Here is a 15,736-nt window from a genome sequence, read left to right as displayed (position 1 = left end):
CCTTGTAAGACAGATGATTACCATGAAACCTCTCCAAGGACAGCTTTCCCATGACAAAACTCATCAAATTTCTCTACTAGGTGAAACTTGTGCAAAATCATTGGGAGACAGTCCTTGTAAGCAGACAAATCTAGGACAATACACCATGGGATTTGGCTGCAGACATGTTATTTTGCTAGAGGATCATCCAGGATCCTATATGCAACATCAAATACATTGCAGTTTGTGCTTGTACTAGGAACACACCTCACAATCTGCGCGTTCATGTTAAAGGAGGCGCCTCGCCTCGAAAATTACATTCCCAAGATATTTGGGTCAAATTGAGACCTCAGAGAGAAGCACCCGTGTAAACACAGGTGTTTTTATTTACTATAAGAGCAGTTGGAGCCTTATATTAAAGGCATTTAAGGCACTTGATAGAATCCCCCATCAATTTGAGACAAATTCTTCTTTCTTTCTTTCCCTTCTTTTTCTTTTCTTTTGCGGCAAAGAACAGAGTCATTCATCTTTAGCATCTAATTAACAATTTAGGCACTAGATTCTCGTTAAATTTTAGGAGCTAAGGATTCTTTGTGTTAATGCATGTGCTAGCCTGCGTTTGTATATGAGCAAGCTCATCTCGCTTTAGAGGTACTGCACCCTCGAAAACTCTATGCTATAGAAGAATCACCATTTGCATTGCCTTTGCAACGTTGCAGAAGAAAGGCAGGGCTCAATCATCAAGCCCAACAGGCCTTATAAAGGAGTTAAAAGGAAGGGGCAAGTAGTCTGTTAGAGCTTCTGTCCAGTTCCATTAGAGCTTTATCTTACTCTCAAAAAGTGGCCCAACAGGCCGAATCCCAATTCTAAAACAGGGTTTTCACAATCCTTTGCAAAAGGACAAGAACCTGAGCACATGGCATCACGCAGTTTAACAATAGAAAAAAACATTGAACGAATGAACACCAAAAATTGCACAAACCGAGATGTATTAACAATTCAGCACCACGGCAAAATTTTCGAGAAAACCAACCCCACCCACTAACCCAAAAAAGAAAAGGAAAGATCTTAGCTCTCATGGCTAACTAAATAATACAAACCCAAATTCTATACACTAACGGAAAGTTCTAATTATTGTTTCCTCACTAGGATATGTAGAATTAGAGTACCCTTTTTTGTGTTACATGTAAATGCCAATGCATTTGAGTTGCACATCGCGAGGTAACCATCTCCCATCCATAATCCCAACCCCTCTGAAGAGATTTAGACCTAAGACCTTAAAGTTGAATCTCTTTATAGTTGGAATGTCTCCTCCCTGAGAATTTTAGTATGGCGGTGGTGGATAGAGGCCAGGAAAAGGACCTGCTCGAAAAACAGAACAGAATTTCAGTACTATATTTAACATGCAAATAATAGTGTCATAAGATGTGTAACATATGACAAAGTTACCTGGGGGATAATATGGCGAGGCTGGTGGATATGTAGCTGGAGGATATGCTGAAGGTGGGGGAGGTGGAGGGTACGCAGAAGGTGGGGGAGGATAAGCAGCTGATGGAGGAGGATACGTGGATGATGGATATGCAGGGTATGCAGGATATGGTGCAGTTGCATATGTCGTAGCTGGTGGTGGATAAGAAGACACAGTTGCTTGCGGAGGAGCAGTGTATAAAGGGACTTGAGGGGGAGGAGCTGCATAGGGTGGTGCGGATGGAGCATATGTTGTGGCTGGGTTCTGAAACAATCCAAATAACCATTTAGTTTCACTTATTTGAATAATGTCAATGAGATGGAGAATAAATTATACTAAGATGGAGCTTACTTTGGCATTTGCATAATGCATTATGAGCCGTACCTCTCCTGCGTATCTGCAATTTCAGAAGCACAAGAGTCAGTAGATGATCAAGGATGTTTGCTAAAACACTGCTTGTAACACTAATACCTGAGGGAAAAATCGCATACCAAATGTTAAAATAGTAAATTATATGTGTTTCTTGGTGTTTATTCTGTTTTCTACATAAATTCAGACCTTTTCCTTATCTTTCTGGAAACAAATTATCTTTTAGATCTCTATTCTGACTAATATACATATACCTCACAAGCAACAATCATTGCACAAGAAAATATTGGCTGTCAAGTTAATATACCATTTATAAGTGTATCTATAGTAATTGAGAAATCATGAAAATAAAAACAGAAAGTTTTCAGTAACTAAAAAATATGAAATATGATGTGATATTTCATTCTTTTACGTCATTTCCCCAAAAAATGAGCTGCTGCAACTTATAAGTTTTTCAGATTTATTTGGTTACCATCTAACCTAACTTCATTTTTCATATCAATAAACTAACAAGGCAATGTTACTAAGTCGGCTTAAAACCATTTCTTCTATTGAAATAACAAATAATATTTTGGGATTCTCAACTGTTATTGACTGGAAAATTAATAGAACCTCAAAAATTCAAGCATAACACAGCTTGAAATTATAATCAATCTGATTTGTCAAAGCCTAAACCTGCAATGTCCACAAACCTAAAGACAAGATGCTATTTGACATCAAAAACAGTACACAACATCTTTGGTGCAAGGCATAGTAGAATTAGAAACTCGACTAGCAATATCTTTCTGTTTGAGGACAACTGCCACATGCATACGTGACTATGAGAAAGAAACCTATTTTACTCGACCAGAGAAAGTGGAAGCAATAATGTTTCAGTTTTAACAGTATTTATAGTATACAAACATAACATTATTGCATCTGTAAGTTCTAGAGGTTCCAGAGTAAAGTGGAGAAATATAAACAGGGTTTCATAGCCAATATTGCTACTGTATTCAAAGTGATTAATCTAATAGCTAATTTATAAGACAGCAGGAACATCTACCTCAAGTGCCACTTATTATATTATTCATCAAAACATATCGTATTCTAGTACATGCTAGAAAGCACCAAAGTGATTTCACTTCCAATTACCTGCCAGTTTTAGTCTGAAGCGACCAAGGACTATCATCATAACCCTGAGAGAGAACCTTCAGCAATTGAACCCTGCAAACCAAAAATCCCAACAAAAAGACAAAAAATTAGAACCAGAAAGCAAAAGGAGGGTATCTTCAAAAGCCAAATATTAGAATAAATTAAAGACGAATTCTTACTTTCCGTTGCCAATAAAATCATCGTACGTCAAAGTATTGCTGTTCCAAACCACAACATTTATCTCTCTAAGCCCTTCAATCAGCGTGAATGTAAATTTCTCTTGGAATGTAGGCGTTTTGCCACCATCTTAAAAGGAAGAAAAAAAAAAACCCAGATTGAAATTAGACCTCAGAAGTTAATTTCTGACTAACATCCCAAATCCAAGATCCTAATATACCTGTGCAGGTCCTTGTACGGTACTTGGTGTTACCATATTCAAGGCAAACGTAGGGATCTTGCCTTGAAATCCATTCAGTATCCTTCAATTTGTTACAGCCGACAACTGCCAAACCCAAAAACCAAAAAGGAAAAAAAAACCCACGTCAAAATTAACCCAAAAAAAAAAAAACATGACAAGAAACAAGAATTACCCAACAAAAAATGAAGAATAACTTTTAAATTTGAAAATCATACCAGTAACCTCAAGAAGCTGGCCTTGAATACCCGAAACCGACATGGAATGATAAGAAGAAGAAAAGTAAGGAGAAGATGGAGGTTGTTGCGATGAGAATTGGTGCATTGACTTGCTCTAGAAAAGGGCCTCCCTTTTATATAAGAAAAGCAAGTAATAAAAAAGTTTCTGAGAAAATGACAGAAAGCCTTGTCAAATCTCAGAAATTTGATATTAAATAATACGCGTGATAATTATGGAATCATTTAACGGCGTTCATGGTGGTGCCGTGGGCTTCCTTCATCTTGTTCTCGGGATTGGATTATGGATTTTAATTTGAGGCCACTGTTAGCCAACTCATTTACCCCCCGCGAAAATTATTCACTTCTCCAAAGCAATAAACTCTGATCTCATTGCACCGTAAAATCCTCTCTTCTTTTGTTGATGTTGAACGCGTTAAAATTTTGTTACCGTAATTATAAAAGGCCTCTTTGTTCTTCCTGTTTTGCAAAATTAATTCAAAAAATTATTACTACTACCATGTTAACTTTTAAAATCGGAGATATTAAATTATTGATAAAGATTTTTATTTGATATATGTTTTGAAATTTTTTAAAATTATTTAGAAAAATTAAAATAAATTTTTATTTTTTTATTATTTCAATCAAGTTGTTGTATTTTTATTTATACTCAAAAAAATTTTTATATTTAAGGATTGATTAATTATCATTAATTAAAATTTTTATTTATCATCTTAATACTCAGGTGACGTTGATATGAAAGTGAAAATGTAATGTAATTATATCCTCGTATAATATTAATAATATTTTGATTAATAATACGTTCTATGAAATAATAAATAATATTTTTAATTTTAAATAATTATAATATCAACCTTTTCGCTCACTTAGAAAAAGAGAAATACGACTGTTGATTTAGTTAAATAGCGGTAGAATAGTTGTTTACGTCACCTTCAAAAATAAAAGCGGACATGGAACTGGGATAACTACATAAATGTTAAGAAATTTAAATGCGAAAAGCTAGCAATCTTGACGACAAGTTTTGTTTGCATTCGCCTCTTGTTTTAGGGTAAAGAGATGAATGGAGCGACATACTATTAAATTCCATATGGATGGATTGGTATGTCTAAGAAATTCGATCCAATTTGAATATACTAGGTTGACCATCTGATAGTCACCATAAGATATTGTAAACAAATCTCCTCGGTTGCACGATTCCAACCTATGAATGGGAAAATATATAGTAATTTCTTAACGACGAAGTGTAGGCTATGGACTGGGACGGAAGCAAAATCCACGTGAACAAAGTGGACAAGAGCCGGGTCAAACTGACCTTGTCTGGCCGAACGCTGAGCGTGTGTTGATTGTTCAGGGTGCGATGCAACCGCGTACAACAAGACCAACGCAACAAGAAAAGTGTTTTGAGGTTTGAATTCCCTCTCTTGCAACTACCGATTTAAATTTTAGTTCTTTTTTTTTTCGGATAAATATCACATTTGACTAAAAATGTTTAAATTGTCATTGTGATAATAAAAAAAAAGGATTTAATACATTTTGGTTATTAATTTATTAGCTCTCTTATTACATATTATATTTACGTCAAGTTGTTTCACAATATCATATGATTGTACAGAAAACAATGAAAAGCACGACAACAGTGAAAATAACTATGGAGCCCATGTTTTAACTTCTAAATACCGGCAATGACTACAAATACTTGATAAAATGTAACGAAAAACTAATTTTCTTCAATGAGTAATGAAACAAATTCCATTTAACTTTGATTCACAGATTAATGCAGCAATTATTCTACCGGCGAGGGATGGCTTTTTGATTAACAACCAATGAGCCAGAACCACACCGTGTTGATACAAATGAAACGAATAAGATTTGAACATTACTCACAGGCACGTATATAACTTGCAAGCCAATTTATGTACACAAGGTTGACATCTGCCTCCACTCTATTCACTTTCATAGTCTTCATCATCTCCAAAAGTGAAAACAGATGCGTCAGCAGCCATTGCCTTAAATTCACTTTCTGAGCTGGAAACCTGAACACCTGCAGCAGCAGCTTCCCCAACAGCATCCTTTCTTGGCTCACTAGTGGCATGCATCTGTTGGGCGTTTGCATTTCCCAGAGAAACCTGTTCAGTAGATTGCACCAAACTTGCAACTTGATCTGAATTGGAATTTGTTTCTGGTTTGGAGGTGGCTGAGGGGGCAGCTGCTCCCTCTGCAGAAGCAGCCTTGTGCCGCCTACTCTTTGATGAACCAGATTCTTCTGCCTCACTATCTGAGAACACATCATCTTTGTCATTATGTCCCGGGTCTTTATTTTGATTTGATGAGGCTGCACCTCCATCAGCAGATGCAGCATTGCTGCCTGAACTTTCATCTGGCTTAGTAGCAGCATTTTCAGGCTGGGGCTTTGTCAGAACAGTGCCATTATAATCTACTAGCACAACCTCAACCTGGAAACCTGGGGAAGGCAATTTCCTCTGCACATATTACCCAAAAGGAGGAGGTAACATCAGAGAAAACAAGTCATGTTAAAAGAACATAATTAAAATTATCCCATCATAACACGATTCATGCCTTACCTTGTCAAACCAATCAAGATCACTGGTATTCAGAATTTTTCTGTTTTCTATCATTGTTGTGTTTAACCAACTGATAAATCAGAAGGACAGAATCACAAAAAAACCAGTTACAATTCATAAATATGAGTCAAGGGGCTAATTTAATGCAGATGAGGCTAACTACAAACCAGTAAAAATCTCCTTGGCGATCATGAAAATGAATTTTAAAGTCCCCAGCCAACTCAGTCAGACCAGGTTCCCCAGGCAAAGCAAAGACCATAACTCCTTTCTTCGGTGCACTAAACCAAAAATCTTCTGCCTGTGAAGAATAATTACATGCACGATACTTGTAATTGGTACAAGAATTTTCCAGAGCTTAAAATGGCATTTTTCAAAAATATAGGTGGTGATCATATTAATTACATAAAACAACCAAACAGACATACCGAGAGATCCTTGGTACGTGGATGCTTCTTTGTGGAAAAGAGAACACCTGTGAACAGAGAAAGTATGGAAGTTAATGATAATTTAATCTTGGCTGAAAGCTAAGATAGCTCTAATGTGACAATACAATGACTACATGTCAATTTCTATTGCTTGGAGTGCTACAAGTAAAAGAATGTATCTGAAATTTTAATTTGCCATGAAAGCTCAGAGCCTAGAATTACTGCAATTGTTAGTTAAAACATTCCTATCCAGTCCCACAAAGCCGATACAAAACTTGTGAGCAAAACAAGTCTTTGCAAGTGAAGCATTTCCCATGATTTTCCATGTCTCGTACCTCTTTGATTAAGTAGCTTAATACAAATAAAAATGCCTCTGTATTAGAGCTTTAACCAGAGACAACCATTGCATCAGAGTTTGAGTTTATACCTTTAACATAAGGAAGCAATTGAACTCAATGGTGACCTTATGAGATTGTCACTTGGTTGTTATTAGGAAGATTCAAATGAAAAATAAGAGTGACTCTACAGCTATGTATTTTAAACACATTTATGCCAGCATCATTAAATAAAACCAACACCAGTTGATAATAAATATTGTGAGATACTTGTGAGTGCCTGCAGCTCTGAGAGGTTGAGCAAGAAATCTCATCTTCAAGTCTATCCTAAGGAATTCGTGTATGCATTAAATAAATCTTAGCATCAATGGACACACCCAAAGGCACTGAGAAGCTTAGCATAAGTACGCAATGGGAGCACAAATCATCAATAAAATAAAGAAACCTATTTGCAGACCAAAAAACATGCCATACCATTATGATCAGAGACAGTGATTGATGGTCTGATCCAATAAGGGCAACGATGAAGCCGGAATCCTCTAAGCATGCACCTGCATAAAATGTGGTGTCAGTATTAATACAAAGACCAAAGATGCAATATAAACATTGCATAGCATAAAGAATACCTGCGCCCAGGTTGGTTTTCACCATTGAAGTATGTTAAGGTGCGTTCAAAGTATTTGACATATCTCTACAGAACATAACAAGAACATATATGGCAATCATATAAGATATAAAAAGCTTGCCAAAGAAGAAGAATCCAGAAAATAAAATTCCTCAAAGAATATCACTAGATTCAATTGCTCACAATTTGACTTGGCAGAACAAGCCCCTTTCCATCCACACATCTTTTCTGGTTATAGTAGTCAACTGACTCTTCAGCAGTGGGAAAGAACTGCAAAGGGATAGCAAATGAGTATATAAAAACAGAACCAACAATTGTGACCAAGAAATGTGAAGCTACATTAAATTCACTAGCATATCTTCAAGAACATGTTTGTTGAGTCAAACCTTCAAGTATAGAAGAAGGCTAGAGATCATCAACCCTGTCCTTGCCATCCCAGCTTTACAGTGCACAACCACAACATTCTCAATATCCTCCTTCAGCCATGAGTAAGCACTTTGACAAAATGATATTATCAATTGAATTGGGGGGCAATTGTGGTCATTGAATGGAAAACTAGCCACCTGAATAAAAGGTTCATTATCAAATGTAAGATGATGGCAGATGTTGATTTCACATTGGTCATCCTACAGTCAGTTTTAGTTGATTTGATTTTCATCAACAGGCTGTATTCGCTGTTATGCATTCATCAATGGGAAACAAAAAGTAGTGAAAATTCATCAAAGTTTGAGTGGAATTTGACTCTTCCTTAAAATTATCCTCTGCTGAAGACTGATTTTCATCATCGAGTAGAATAGACTCTTCCCCATAATCTCCTGAGGGATTCCGTCGACAAATAGTTTAACAAGAAATTAGTGCCTGATTTCATCTTCTTGAGTTAACTTATTTTTGTTTCTGACTTGTTCCACAAGACTAACCAAATGGGAAAGTCTTAATCTTTTTCTGATGCCAACAGAGAGATATGATATAAAATGGTTAAGAGATCTCTGAGATAATAAAATGGGTTTCTTTTATCCAAGTTAAACGACAGGCACGTGATAAAAAATGTAAGAAATAAGCTGAGGTGAAATATTCATAGTAAACATATTCCCAAGTGAGTTCCCATAACAAATCACGGCATACCTTTCCTTCAAATAATGACGCATCATATAGTCTCTCAGAGCAAAGGTTATATACTTTGTACTTGTCCTGCATATAGAAAGTCGAGATTTCAGAACCAAACAGTCCAATGCATAGCAACAGGGCAAGAATGAGCATACACATATACATATGAATTAGTGATAAATGAGCCCCTTCAATCCCAAAATTTTCTGTTTAGCAAATATAAAGGTATAATGATTTTAACTGCTCCAGTAACCTCAGCCAATAAGGTTTATATTGAAAGAGAGGTGGATGTGGTGGGAAAAGGTACAGGCCAGAAAGTTGACCATAGACTCATAAAGTTTTTATTTAAACAAAGACAATAGCAGGCCTGGAACAGAGCAGAGTTAGAGCTGAGTTAGTTATCATGTCCAAACAGCCGAAAACATATAAAAAGAAGAGGCAAGTATAATTACTATCCACTAGTATTAATCAAAATCGTTAGTCCAGTATTTTGACGAGATGTTCGGCCATCACAAACACCTATAATTGCACAGTCTAGTAGGATGTTTAATATATCACAAATAACTGACCAATCCCACCAAACACAAACTAGACCAAGTTTTCACTTGTTTCAGCTTTTGAATTCAGCACAATGTTCCTGCTATCTATATGAGGAAATAAATGGCAAAACTCTGAGAAAGAAATAGTTTCACAAAAACCAATTCGTCAATTAGTCAATTATCATATGCAGCCATCAGAAGACAAAATTGATATCTAACATTAGTAAATAGAAAACACACACATCATGGGAGATTAAATCAAAAAATAATAAAAAAAATGATGTAAGGAGTCGAAAATCATAGACATGTCAGTACCTTGTGATGGGTTTCAAAAAACTTAATCACTTCTTCCATGTGATTTCTATAGAAACCCTGCATCATAATTAAAGAAATTAGGCTACTTATAAGAGGATAGCTAAACTAAACTATGGATTAGCTTAGCTCACCTCAACATATCCAAAAAACCCAGAGCTCATGTCACCGGCAGGGAACCCCATAGCAATTATGTTCTCTGTGATGTATGTCATATCTAAGTCAAATCCTCCTTCCTGAAGAAAAGTGCATAGGTAAGTTTAAAAAAATTGAGATACAAATCATACTATAAACAACAATAACAAGATATAGATATCACATATGAGATTCTTTTTTTTTTTACAAAATATATATATATATATTGAGACTCATCTCTGTACTAAAGAACTTTCCACAAAAAAGAATGCAACCCATGATCCTAAAACAAGAAAAAAAAAATTCAAAACTATAAGCCCTACCTGGTATCTCCGTTTATTCTGCGAGACAACATGCCGAGCCTTGACCTGTACAGCTTTCACTGCATTTTTTGATGAGTCAACTATGCCTTTTGTAATTGTTCCAAGTAAACCAGATTGAGCTGCTGTGGAAGTTCCATCAGAACTATCATTAGCAGGAGGAGATTTTGGTGAAGACCGCAGTCCTAGCCCACTAGTAAACCGTGCAAAAGTTGATTTTCCAGCATTTCCTGTTGGTGAGTCCTCTTGTGAGGCAGCAAATGGCTGGGGAATTTTTAAATTTTTAGCCCATGATGACAGCTTTGATGGTGCTTCATGTGTAGAATTATCTGGCCCTGGATCTGTGGCAGCAGGAGTTTGTACATCAGAAGCTTTAGCAGGAGGTGGACTTGACAAGTCAACAGGTCCACTATCCATTCTGCCGCTCTAGAGGTCTCAATAATGATTGAAGGTCAAAAGTTCAAAGCCCCAGCATATAAAACACCACTTTATTGTACTTGCAATTACACTGCAAGTCTGCAAGCATAATGCTTTAAGGTCAGCTAATATATATAGTAGATGCTATAACGAACATGCACTTCTAGTTCTTCGTGCACTAAGCAAACAAAAATCACGAATTGCTAAATACCCATATTGATTTGACCTAATAATCAAACGAAAGTATATAATGCGGAGGAAATGTATGAAACATAATAAATTAGCCATGTGATTCTTTTAGTTTTCTCTAGTTCACATTTGACTTGTAATTCGTGGCATGTCTATGTCTCACAAAACAAAGGTGCCAGAAAAACATAACTAAATTAACCCAAGGTATAGAGCTAATCATTCTTGGCATGTTTAATTCATGCATTCAATAACAGAAGACATTAATATTACCAAATCAAAAGGCAGTGAGGTGCAGCATGTTAGGCAAGCAAATGTTCCTACAGCTTTGAAGCAAATTATTACAGCCCACAACCAAATTTAACCAACTTAACATGACATCTAATTTATGCAAAGTGTTAATTTGACTGCTCTAGAAATTAGTAAAAAACAGCAACTAATGTAACGATTTCAAATGTAGGATTAACAAATTATCAGCTTAGCACTCTGATTACTTGCTAATTAACAAATGATAGTCACTATTTTTCGCTCCAAATATCAAAAGACTACTTTCGATTGGTATTTACAAGTACATTCCAGTCTTAAGTATTTTTTTTTTGAAAAGTAAGTCTTCAGTATTTAATCAATATCAAACTATAATTTTAGCTCCCAATTAACACATATTACCAACACCCAATTTAAAAAAAAAAAAAGAGTAAAATCACATTTCAAAAGCAAAAACAGTTCAAAACCTAAAGCCCAAATGAAATGAAACCAACGATCGCCTAAAAAGGATTTGATTAAAGAGATTGAGATGTACGGAGACGATCTTACCTTTGTGTCGAGAATAGGGAAGAACCTGGAGCACGGGATTGCAAAACTGAAGCTAAAAAAAGCTAGGGTTACAAGACTTAACAAGGGGACGAAGAGAGAAAGAAGGAGACTGAGACTGGAATTTCGTAATTTGAAGGTGTAGGTTTTTACGTCAGTTCACGTGCTTTCCGTGGTCAACGCATTGTGGACCGCTGATTTGGCAGAAACTGTATTTAAGATTGAAATTGGACGGTGGGAAAGTACGTTTCGCAATTATAGATCTGTGTACGGTTCCTACAATGAGACATCAGATATGGTCCGCTTGATGCTTTTTCAGATTTTCGTATGGGCCCTACACGCCCTTTCCTTAATCCCTCTCAGCAGTAGTATTAACTTGAAGCAGATTTTTTATCCAAAAAAAAAAAAAAAACTTAGTCAGNTAGATTTTCTTTTTTGGAGCTTTTAATTTTGATTCTTGAAATTAATTCTTTGCCCTTTTTTGTCTACTTTCAATAGTTCTTTATTTATTTACCTTTATATATATATACATATATATATATATATATTTCAAATTAAACTTACACAAAATTAAAAATTATCCAAAAAAATATGAATAAATTAGTTCATTTCTTTACCATTATTTACTTTGAAAGAGAACCCACATGCCAGAGGAAAATGTGAGATGGAGATTGTGTCCTTGGCATGAATTGCCAGTATTAAACAATTACTTAGCATAATAATGTAGAATTTAATATATAAATATCCACGCCTCTACCATCATTCATCACTGGATTCAGACGTTTTGTTGATATTTATACTCATAAAAATCGTGACACAGCTGTATGAAATATCTCCATTGTTGATTCCTCATAAAGCTTGGAGGGATGTTCTAACAAGCAAAACTAGGGTATCATGGTGATAATAAATATAAAGCAAAAAAGAACCTGGACAATTAACCACGATTAATGCAAATGGAATCATTAAAAATCTTCTGTATATTTACAACAAAGGACCCTAAATTTAGAGGCATTGAAAGTTTCAATATGCTGTTTAGATAAACAAGGGATGCACCAAGGCAGCTGAATAAAATCAAGCAAATCGTCTTCTCCTTGCAGATTGCAGCCTCCCTCCCTAATGTTTTGGGTCATTAAGCAGGAAAAGTTTTTCCTCCACTGCAATCTTTGTCTGCTTTTCCTCCTTGATCAGAGAGAAATCTAGTGCTGCTCAAGCCCTGCTGATCCTTGTCCTGGCTTGTGGCCTGGTACTTGTAGCTGGACCTCGCCTCAATAGTTTTACTCCCAGTGGGTTGTCCTTGCTCTGCATCATTAGCAACAGTAAAACAACATGAGGACACGCTTTAAAATAGTAATGGAAAGTAGTGAAATTCCAATGCAGATCATAATTTTACCATTCGGCAAGTTCCAGTTGCAAGGTCACAGATCGGATACTCCTGAGGGCAGCAGCTGTAGTGATCATCACAGCAGGTTGCAGATTCCAGAGGGCAGCATCCCCATCCAAAGCAGAATTTACCAAACTCATACAAGCAGCAGCAAGTGCTTCCTTCAGGGCATGAGTAGTAATCATCACAAACAGTTGGGGGCTTCACAGGAGAAGGGGGAGAGGGGGAAGGTTTAGGGGGGTTCTGCCCTTTCTTGATTGGGTATGAGGCCATTGTTGCAATACCGCACTTGCCGGTGGAGGTGCCGGCTACATTACGCTCCATCCTGATGTATCCATTCTCTCCCCAGTCAGGACCCCATGAATTTTTCACTGTCCAATAATCCACACCATCTTCTGTGCCATAGCCAACAGCAACAACCCCGTGGTCTAAGTTTGTACCGCAATGCCCAGTAAATACACCCTGAAATCATTGCATTATGTTATATGCTTGATGATTAAGTCAATGCAAAGAAAATCGGTTTCTCGTAGACATGATCAACAAAACAGCATGATATTCTCATTCACATATAGAACAAGTTACAATGATTATAATAAAGTCAGGGCACAACATTTCTACTTCAATTGAAATCCAGCAGCAATCACACAAGAACTAACTCCAGTTACCAAAAATGTTGACTAAATGAGATGAATAGCATAACTATAATTGTTAGAACTAACCATTAATCTCAATACACTAATACTGAAAATAGAAAGCCAGAAAATAAATGCTACTATGTGATTCAACTATTTACCGATTGGTAGAGTTGGAAGGGCCTGCCACCAGCTTCAATGGCAACGCTAACTGGCTGATGTGCCACAGCCTTCTTCAAAGAATTCTCATCATTTTCAGGGACATCTTCATATCCATCGATGGAAACAACACGGGCATTTTTCTGCAAGGAGAAAATAAAAAAATTAGAAGAAATTAATCAATCTGAATGGAGAACAAGTAACACCAGCATAAAAGTTTCTCACTGAAATTGAAAGAAAACGATCTCAATTCCCACTAACCCTATTTGGATCACATGTATTATCAGAAGCACGGTATGGGTAATCCTCTTCAGTGTCAATGCCACCATTTTTAGTAATAAAATCAAAGGCATTGTCCATGAGACCTCCATTGCATCCCTGGTTATACAATCTATCACAGTCCACCAGCTCCTGCTCCGACAAAGAGATGAGGTCACCAGTTACAATCTGATTTATCCCTTCCACTGCAGCAACAGTTGAGAATGCCCAGCAACTCCCTTCATTCGAAATCAAATTAATCCTTCAATAAGTAATTATAGAGGAAATTGTAATATAATAGTTAGAAAAGAAAGCCCAAATATTCTGAAAAGCAGCACGATTACATCCCTAATGTGAATCACAGATCATTGGACTTCCCCTGCATGTCCTTGTATTAACATTAAAATTAATAACGATAAAATCCTTGATTCGTCTACTTAATCAGGCCTGTCAAAGTTGCAAGGATTCACAAGTTCTTTCCAAGATTACTTGTAAAATTTTCCACGATAATTCAATTTCAGGCCTATCTAATAGAAAACCCCAAATCCAATAAATTCAAGATGTATCCAAATCAGATCCTAAAACCAGATAAAAGACAAAAACAATTCCCCTATATTTTCTAGTATATAAGATAAGATAAATCACAAACAGACACGCATCAAACGTCAAAATCATATCTTCCCCAGTCAACTTATTAACAACATTTTTCAAAAAAAAAATGTTCATATTCCAAAAAAAAAACAAAACGTCGGAAATTGAAAAAAACTTTACCACATTGGCCCTGATCCTTGACAGCCACAACGGCACCTTTCTCCCTCCAATCCACAGACTCAGGCAATTTATCACCAACCCTAAACACATACCTCTGGCTCTTCTCCTTCCCTGCGAGCCTATGTGACACGGTTTTCCCATCCAACCTGGCCCCCAAGTACATAGCCTTGTATTCTTCATTGGTCAAATCCGCAAACCTGTTAAGACCAACCTTGTACGTGCCGTTAACAGAGTTATGTTCCTCAATAAACTTGATGTTATCCTTAAAGATCTCAAAGCGCTTTTCCTTCTCGCCCAGGCCATTGTAAGCTTTGCCATGTTTTACCAGCCAAGTCTCGTACATTCTTCGTATCTGGGTCTCGGTTCTTTTCTGTTGTTGTCCTCCATGCTTGAGATCATAGTCGATTATGGACATGTCCAACGCTGATGACAGAGTTAAAGAAAAGAACAGCATGACAAAGAAGATACGGGAAGGTTTCTTGAGAAGAGCCATGGTTTCGGTTCGTGCTAAAATGGGAGATGAAACGTTGATGAGGGACAATGGGTTAATTTGTTGGTATTTATAGGAGAAGAAAGATACAGGAAAACTGCGTTGAAGTTGGAGTTTGGAGTTCGTATCTGTCACGGCTTGGTCATGGGACAAGGTGGCCCACCCTATATTTGGAGAAGTGCGTGGTTTAAGATAATTTCGCTCTGACCAGAAGTAGGATTTGTAGGGGAATTTTACGCATGGGTTGGATTGTCTTTCTGGCAAATTGAAGTTGGCCACGTGAATCCCAGTAACTATATGCTGTCCATGTTGAACTAGAATTCTCATGAAGGATTTTGTTTGGTTAATATATAAATTCAATTGGCTGTGGATCAAGATGAAACTTGGAAACAGATTGGAGGGGTTTTTTTTTTTTAATTGGAAGAAGGAGATGTGAATTTTATTTTTTAAATAAGATATTATATATCGTCAAATACTCGAGTGTATAAATAGATTATAAGTTTTTTTTATAAATCATATAATATTTTGAGTCACTAATTTAACAAAAAAAAATTTGAATTTTTTAAAATATTTGGATAATATTTTTTAGATATTATTATAATAATATTTAATTAGTTATCCAAACCTTGAAATTTATAAATGTGTCAATGTCCAATT

General features: G+C 36.3%; 3 protein-coding genes across 3 annotated transcripts; all 3 read right to left on the bottom strand.

Annotated features, from left to right (window-relative positions):
* Positions 930-3,706, bottom strand: LOC18607984 (protein SRC2 homolog). The gene is made up of 7 exons (XM_007042434.2): positions 3,581-3,706; positions 3,345-3,449; positions 3,127-3,253; positions 2,948-3,019; positions 1,799-1,844; positions 1,429-1,711; positions 930-1,341 (listed from the first exon to the last, which is right to left on the bottom strand). Exons 1-7 carry the CDS (start codon positions 3,684-3,686, stop codon positions 1,304-1,306), a joined length of 777 nt encoding a protein of 258 aa, XP_007042496.2. The 5' UTR covers positions 3,687-3,706; the 3' UTR covers positions 930-1,303.
* On the bottom strand, positions 5,304-11,561 carry LOC18607983 (phosphatidylinositol 3,4,5-trisphosphate 3-phosphatase and protein-tyrosine-phosphatase PTEN2A). The gene is made up of 13 exons (XM_007042433.2): positions 11,392-11,561; positions 9,979-10,491; positions 9,655-9,756; positions 9,524-9,580; positions 8,688-8,753; positions 7,952-8,128; positions 7,749-7,835; positions 7,567-7,631; positions 7,415-7,491; positions 6,606-6,652; positions 6,348-6,478; positions 6,181-6,250; positions 5,304-6,078 (listed from the first exon to the last, which is right to left on the bottom strand). The coding sequence occupies exons 2-13, from the start codon at positions 10,390-10,392 to the stop codon at positions 5,542-5,544; spliced, it is 1,830 nt and encodes a 609-aa protein (XP_007042495.2). The 5' UTR covers positions 10,393-10,491; positions 11,392-11,561; the 3' UTR covers positions 5,304-5,541.
* On the bottom strand, positions 12,323-15,151 carry LOC18607982 (cysteine proteinase RD21A). The gene is made up of 5 exons (XM_007042432.2): positions 14,590-15,151; positions 13,822-14,057; positions 13,563-13,703; positions 12,779-13,231; positions 12,323-12,687 (listed from the first exon to the last, which is right to left on the bottom strand). Exons 1-5 carry the CDS (start codon positions 15,080-15,082, stop codon positions 12,595-12,597), a joined length of 1,416 nt encoding a protein of 471 aa, XP_007042494.2. The 5' UTR covers positions 15,083-15,151; the 3' UTR covers positions 12,323-12,594.

Source organism: Theobroma cacao, chromosome 2 (assembly GCF_000208745.1).
Source record: "Theobroma cacao cultivar B97-61/B2 chromosome 2, Criollo_cocoa_genome_V2, whole genome shotgun sequence".
Taxonomy (NCBI): domain Eukaryota; kingdom Viridiplantae; phylum Streptophyta; class Magnoliopsida; order Malvales; family Malvaceae; genus Theobroma; species Theobroma cacao.
This window is presented reverse-complemented; position numbering and strand designations above follow the sequence as displayed.

Excerpts from the sequence above, each read along its gene's own strand:
- LOC18607984 (XM_007042434.2), bottom strand. The coding sequence starts at position 3,686 with ATGCACCAATTCTCATCGCAACAACCTCCATCTTCTCCTTACTTTTCT. Across the intron at positions 3,020-3,126 it reads GATTTTATTGGCAACGGAAA|GGTTCAATTGCTGAAGGTTC; the intron begins GTAAGAATTCGT and ends TTTGGTTTGCAG. Across the intron at positions 1,342-1,428 it reads CTCGCCATATTATCCCCCAG|GTCCTTTTCCTGGCCTCTAT; the intron begins GTAACTTTGTCA and ends TTTTTCGAGCAG.
- LOC18607983 (XM_007042433.2), bottom strand. The coding sequence starts at position 10,392 with ATGGATAGTGGACCTGTTGACTTGTCAAGTCCACCTCCTGCTAAAGCT. Across the intron at positions 9,581-9,654 it reads GGTTTTTTGGATATGTTGAG|GGTTTCTATAGAAATCACAT; the intron begins GTGAGCTAAGCT and ends ATTATGATGCAG. Across the intron at positions 7,836-7,951 it reads GCCTTCTTCTATACTTGAAG|TTCTTTCCCACTGCTGAAGA; the intron begins GTTTGACTCAAC and ends ATCCCTTTGCAG.
- LOC18607982 (XM_007042432.2), bottom strand. The coding sequence starts at position 15,082 with ATGGCTCTTCTCAAGAAACCTTCCCGTATCTTCTTTGTCATGCTGTTC. Across the intron at positions 13,704-13,821 it reads ATACATGTGATCCAAATAGG|AAAAATGCCCGTGTTGTTTC; the intron begins GTTAGTGGGAAT and ends TTCTCCTTGCAG. Across the intron at positions 12,688-12,778 it reads CAACTGGAACTTGCCGAATG|AGCAAGGACAACCCACTGGG; the intron begins GTAAAATTATGA and ends CTAATGATGCAG.